Genomic DNA, 6,788 nt, shown 5'->3' on the forward strand with positions numbered 1-6,788 from the left:
GAGGCTCCTGGGCTGCCACGAGGGGATGAGGGACAGCTGGTCTCTTCCTGGCAGCATATCCTGGAGGCCGGATGTATCAGGCCAGGAGGTGCCTGCTCACGGGAAACAATTGGCCCCGGGAGCTTGGAGCTTTTGCATCTGACAGTGACAGCAGGCCCACGCACCCCCACCCCTGGCTGGCCTGGTCCAGTCCCTTGCCGACGCCACCCACCAAACGCCGCAATACCCCGAAAAGAAGGCCTCTGGTAACTCCAGGCGTGTGCTTTCAAATGCAGTGCAGAAATCTACAAGGACAATCATGAGCCCCAGCAGACAGACCCCATTCTGCATCCCCGCTTCTCTCCATTTTTTAATAATTCAATTCAATGCATCAAATAGTCACTGTGCACAGCACTTAACAATTAAGCTAAGCACTTTACAGTGTCTTCTCACTTAACCCTGGAAGGGGGGGCCTGGCTATCATCCTCACTTCAGAGTGAGAACAGGGTCACAGAGAGGTTAAGCCCCCTGAGCAGGGTCTCACAGCCAGTAAGTGGCAGAGAAGTGGATTTGAACCCAGGACTTTCCAACCCCAGTCCACACACTGAATCACTGTGCTACACACCCCAGAGGGATGCACTGCGGTCCACAGCCCCAGCCCCTGGCGCACAGTAAGTCGGTGCTTGGGAGAAGCGGCTAAATGTGAAGAAAGGCTCGAGTGCACGGTGGAGCGTCGGGCCCCCGTGCTCCCACCACACGAAGGTGGAAGGACCAGAGTGGACAGGCCCCATCACCCAGGCCCACTTCCTCTCCCTCTCCCAACAGCATTTGGTGGCACGGGGACTGGGGTCAGCCGCGCTAGAGACGGCCGGGTGTTTCCAAACACAGCTGCAAACACTCCAACACTCACCCCGCCAGGACATGAGGCATCGGCCCCGGGCAAGGGCAGCTCGCCGCTACCTCCAATATTTCAAAGAGGTTCAAGGAGACAATCATCCACTTCCCCACCTGGAGGCCGTTCAGCCAGCTAAGGGGATGCTCCCTGAGTCAGCTTTCATCCCGGCTGGTCTTGGAGATTCCACACCCAACAACCAGAGGGAGCCTTGTAAGTGTAAGTCAGATGGTGTCTCTCTCCCCCCAAACCCTCACGGGTGCGCCATCACACACAGGGTGAAGCCTGCATCCTCCCGAGGTCCTGCATGACCCGCCATGACGTGGTCCCCCTCCTCTTTGAAAGGCCTGCTTCCACCGTTGGTCTTTTGCCAGGAACTTGGATTGGGGGAGGGTTCTCCCCATTAACTGATAAGAGGGGCCAGCTCTGCCTGAACTGCAAGCGACGTGGCCCATGCTGAACGCCTGCCAGCCTGGAACCCTGCCCGTGCCAGGCAGAGGCTGCCCACGTGGCCAGCCCCCAGTGAAACCCTGGGCCCCGAGCTCTCCAACGTGCTTCCCAGGTAAACAACACCTCACACGTGTCACCACAATGCACAGCTGGGGGAACTAAGCACAGACCATGTGACCACTGGAAGGGGACTCTGGAAGCTCCTGCCTGGCTTCCCTCAGGTGCCTTTTCCTCTGTATCTTTCCGCTGTGATAAGTCATAGTAGAGAGTACGACTAGATGCTGCATCCCGAGTGTCCTCTTAGGGAAGCACTGAACCTGGGGGTGGACACGCCCCTGGACCGCAATGATCTCATCTCCAGCCCTGCCCCCTCCTCACCCCTCCTCCTGCACCCCGGCCCCCTGGCTCTCCCGGCTGCACCAATCGTGCCCCCATCCTAGGCCTTCACCTCTGCTCCTGAGCACCATGTGCCTGGCTCCCTGGCCTCCTTTGGGTGTCTGTGCACAGAGCCCCTCGTGTCCTCCTTTTATAGGAGAGCAACCCCTCCCAGGCCCCCCACCCCTGTGCTGTTCTCTTTTCCTCCACAGCCCTGCTCTCCACCTGCCACGTGCACTATCTGCTCATCAGCTGCCTGTCTCCCCCACTGGAAGGTAAGCTCCTTGAGGACAGGAGTCTGGGGGCTCCCTTACCACAGCCAGCCCTCCCCGCACGAGGGCCGGCACGCGGCAGGTGCTCAGGGAACGCCGGCCGATGGGTGAACGGTTGTGCACACCATCGCCTGGGCTGGGGGAGGACGAACCCAGCTTCCAGGTCACGGGTGATCTGTCCACAGGAAGGGCTAGGCAGAGGGACAGGCAGCCCCCCGGAAGAGGGGACCACTCACCTCCAGGAGCTGTGCAGCGCTGGGCCGGGTCTCCGGGTTCTTATCCAGGGCCGTCTTCAGGAAGTCTCGGAACTCCGCAGACCTGGGAGGACAGACAGGTAAGCCGGGAGCGGGCGAGAGCCGAGAAAACTCCCCACATCACTGACTCCACTCTCCCGGGAGGCGCGTGCTTCCCAGACACGCCCTTCAAAGGACAAAGGGCGCCTTTATAAGCTAAATGGCAGAGGCGACGGGGCCTTCAAGATGCCTTTCTCGTCACAGACATCACCAACAGAGAGGATGTGGAAATCAGAGGAGCAGGGACTTGCCCAAGGGCACACAGTGAAACACAGCAGTGCTGGGGTTCGAGCCCCAATTCCCAGCCCAGGGTTGTGCCACGTGGCTGCTGGGGCTCACGTGGGCTCTTACTCCTGCAGTGGGATCCGGCTTAACTGGGTTACCCATTCTCTCTGACGGAGAGCCGATGTCCACAGCACAGAGGGAGGAAAGAGCCAGGAGGGTCCAGGGAGCTCAGAGAGGCCTGCAGACCCCCAGGCCCAACCGCTCCCCAACTGCGGAGCCCAGCAGCGACGGCAGAGCCCTGGCACCCCGCATCCCCCCACCCCGCGTCCCAGGCCCGCTGGCCGTCCAGCAAACACCCTCAGGCAGGCCTCCTGGCCACTTACCACTTAGAAGGCGTGAGTAGCGTGGGAGGGTCCGACTTGGCGATCTTGAGCAGGACCCGCATAGGGTTGAGCTCGTGGTGCGGGGGCTCGATCTGGGCCATCTCAATCAGAGTGATGCCCAGGGACCAGATGTCGGCTTTGTAGTCGTATGGGGTGTCCTTCATGGTCTCACACATCACCACCTCGGGGGCCATCCTGAACCAACCAAGGGACAACAGAGGGCTCAGACCCTGGCCTCCACAGGCGCTTCTCAGAGACTCAGGGTCAAGGACCAGCACAAGCCAGCATCAGGGGGTTGGCAGCACTCCCGAGTCATGATTTTCATTCCTTTCCATCCCACTGTCTTCCTTAGGACCGTTTTCTCACAGAAAGACGCCTTCCAAGCGGCTCCAATGCCCAAGTCCTGCTGCAGTTCTGATTCCTACCACAAGATGGCAGCAACAATCCAGAACACAGGGTCCTGGGGAAGGGGTGGGTGGGAGCAGTGGGGAAGGTACCCAGGGAAAACTGGGGACGGGAAGAGGGGTGAAGAGAACACAACAGCACAGAGAGAAGGGATGGGAGAGAAAAGGAGAAAGAGGAATAAAGGGCAGAGAGAGAAAGAAAGAGTGAGTAATAAGCAAGCAAGAAAAGAACCTCACTCCACGATGGGAAGTAAAACAGAAAGTAGTTAGGTGTGAAACTGAGACAGGTTTTTTTGTTTGCTTGTTTTTAAAGTTATAGTTTTGGAAAAGAAGGAAACACAATGGACTGGATAAGTCTGGGGAGATTTCATATAAGCAGAGGAACTGAACTTGTATTGTTCATCTTCATGGCCCTAGCCCTATGCCTGGCACTCAATCAAGAACCGTTTTTCAGGGGTGTCAGTTCTTATTAATGGAGCATTTTCTATATGCACCATCCCATTCAATCCTCACAATAGCCCATTATGTAGGTGCTATTATACCCCTGATTTTACAGGTGAGTAAACTGAGGCACACGAAGCTGAGCAACATGGCCAAGGTCTCAGCGCTTGTAAGTGAGGGGATCTGGGCTCAGACCCAGCAGACTGACTCAGGAGCCCCTGCCTCTGTCCTCTCTCCTCTAGACCAGCCAGAGGAACCATGGAGAGTTGGAGGTGTAGCGTTCAGTCCACCATCCCATTTCCAGAAGCTACACGACTTACCAGTAAGGCGTTCCTATGAAGGAATCTCGTTTCTGCAGAGTCTTCAGATTCTTGGCAGACACACCGAAGTCAGCTGCAAGGCAAGAATCTCACATAGAGTACTGGATGGACATTCCTCCACCCACAGCCCTGGGGCATGGACTCAGAGACACACGTTCCAAATCAACTAACAGATGCCATTTTCTATCTAGCAAACTAGTGATCATTAAAAAACAATACCTACTGCTGTAAGATGTATTGAGACATGCACTTTCCTACTTGCTAATAAGAATAGAAACTGAAGGGGACTTCCCTGGTGGCCCAGTGGTTAAGAATCCACCTTCCAACGCAGGGGGTGCAGGTTCGATCCCTGGCCGAGGAACTAAGATCCTACATGCCGCGGGGCAACCAAGCCTGTACAACGCAACTAGAGAGAAGCCCGCAACTAGAGAGAAGCCCGCGTGCCGCAATGCTAGATCCCAGGTGCCGCAGCTAAGACCCAACACAGCCAATAAATAAACAAATATTTTTTTTAAAAAAAGAATATAAATTGGAGAGGCTTTCAGGAAAGCAGTTTGGCAATAAATAGCAAGAACCTTTCAAATATCCATACTCTTCTGGTGCAGTAGTTCCAAATCTAGGAATCTACCTTAATGGAATAATCATTTTTTTAAATTTTTATTATTTATTTTTTATTATTTTTGGCTGCATTGGGTCTTTGTTGCTGTGCGTGGGCTTTCTCTAGTTGCGGCCAGTGGGGGCTACACTTCATTGCAGTACACGCAGGCTTCTTACTGCGGTGGCTTTTCTTGTTGCGAAGCACGGGCTCTAGGTGTGCGGGTTTCAGTAGTTGTGGCTCACAGGCTCAGTAGTTTTGGCTCGCGGGCTCCAGAGTGCAGGCTCAGTAGTTGTGGCGCACAGGCTTAGTTGCTCCGCGGCATGTGGGATCTACCTGGCCCAGGGCTTGAACCTGTGTCCCCTGCATTGGCAGGTGGATTCTTAACCACTGCGCCACCAGAGAAGCCCGAAAAAATCTTAAATGTTAAAAAAAAATTATGCGTAACGATATTCACCGAAGTGCCATCATAACAGAGACGAGTTTAAAACAATCACAACTGCTTAGCTTTCAGGGAGTGATTTTAAAACTTCTTGTATGCAATATATAATATATTCTGTCTTTTCCAAAAAGAATTTAAGGGACTCTCCTGGTGGTCCAGTGGTTAAGACTCCATGGTCCCAATGCAGGGGGCCCAGGTTCGATCCCTGGTCGGGGAACTAGACCCGCATGCATGCCGCAACTAAGAGTTCGCATGGCACAACTAAAGGTCCCATACACCGCAACTAAGACCTGGCACAGCCAAATAAATAAATCAGTAAATAAATATGTTTTTAAAAAAAGAATTTAAGATGGTGTACCAAACACACACACACACACACACACACACACACACACACACACACAGAACAAGATGAACTAGGAAATTAGGAGAGGTAAGAAAGAAGGTAAAGGGTAAACAACTGAACAGATTAAGAAAAATGTGATACACACACAGTGTAATATTTTGTAGTCATTAAAGTTTTGAAGTACTTTATTCAATATTTTAATACTAAATTATACACATTAATATTAAATTTTAACATACATTTCATAATGATAATAGGTGAGGAAGATTAAGAGGTACAAACTTCCCATTACAAAACAAATGAGTCACGGGGATGAAATGTACAGCGTAGGGAATATAGCCAATAATCGTGTAATATCTTTGTGTGGTGATAGATGGTAACTAGACTCACCATGGTGATCATTTTGTAATGTGTAGAAATCGACTCACTATGCTGTGCACCAGAAACCAGCATAGTGTTGTCAATTATACTTCAAAGCAAACTCATAGAAAAATAGATCAGATGTGTAGGCGTTCGGGGGAGGGGGAATTGGATGAAGGTGGTCAAAGGTACAAACTTGCAGTTATAAGATAAATAAGTCCTAGGGAGGTAATGTACAACGTGATAAATAGAATTAACACTGCTGGGTGTTATATATGAAAGTTGGTAACACAGTAAATCCCAAGAGTTCTCATAACAAGGAAAAACATTTTTTCTTTCATTTTGTAACTATACAAATGGATGTTCACTAAACTTACTGTGATAATCATTTCATGACATATGTAAGTCCAATCATTATGCTGTGACCTTAAACTGATACAGTGCTGAATGTCAATTATATCTGAATAAAACTGGAAGTAAAAATAAATTAAAAATTTAAAATAACATTTAAATATTTCAATATTTAATAGAATATTAAAATATTTTATTGGTATATTTATATAGGTTAAATGGGAAAGGGGGAGGATGTATATTGTATGGTCAGAATTATGGCCCACTCCCTCCCCCACAAAAGGGCAAAAATATATTTTGAATTATTGGAGGAAATGTACCAGCCTGCTTAAATGGTTGTGCGTGGTAAGATTAGACGAGGTTTCTTCTATTTTCTGAATTCCCGAAGTTTGCTGTGAGAAACGCGTATGACTTTCAGGACTAAGAGAAAATAAATAAATATAATTTCTCTTTACACACACATCCACGACCACCAGTCTTGCTTCACACACCCGCTGCTAAGGGAAGAGCCCAGCGCCACGAAGAGGAATTTTCTCCAGTGCTTCGGCCTTCAGGGGCCAAGTTTCATCTTCATTAAAAACTAAACTCAGGGGCTTCCCTGGTGGCGCAGTGGTTGCGCGTCCGCCTGCCGATGCAGGGGAAACGGGTTCGCGCCCCGGT

General features: G+C 51.0%; 1 protein-coding gene across 6 annotated transcripts in view; it reads right to left on the reverse strand.

Annotated features, from left to right (window-relative positions):
• STK10 (serine/threonine kinase 10) overlaps positions 1–6,788 on the reverse strand; it is a 131,593-nt gene that overhangs the window by 49,642 nt on the left and 75,163 nt on the right. For all 6 annotated transcript variants that reach the window (XM_024116318.3, XM_028497400.2, XM_024116317.3 and 3 more), the window contains 3 exons: positions 4,035–4,107; positions 2,870–3,064; positions 2,205–2,286 (listed from right to left, as the gene is read on the reverse strand). In XM_024116318.3, the coding sequence (XP_023972086.1) occupies positions 2,205–2,286; positions 2,870–3,064; positions 4,035–4,107 (350 nt within the window). The remainder of the gene's footprint in view (positions 1–2,204; positions 2,287–2,869; positions 3,065–4,034; positions 4,108–6,788) is intronic.

The sequence above is a fragment of the Physeter macrocephalus genome, chromosome 2 (genome assembly GCF_002837175.3).
Source record: "Physeter macrocephalus isolate SW-GA chromosome 2, ASM283717v5, whole genome shotgun sequence".
Lineage (NCBI taxonomy): Eukaryota > Metazoa > Chordata > Mammalia > Artiodactyla > Physeteridae > Physeter > Physeter macrocephalus.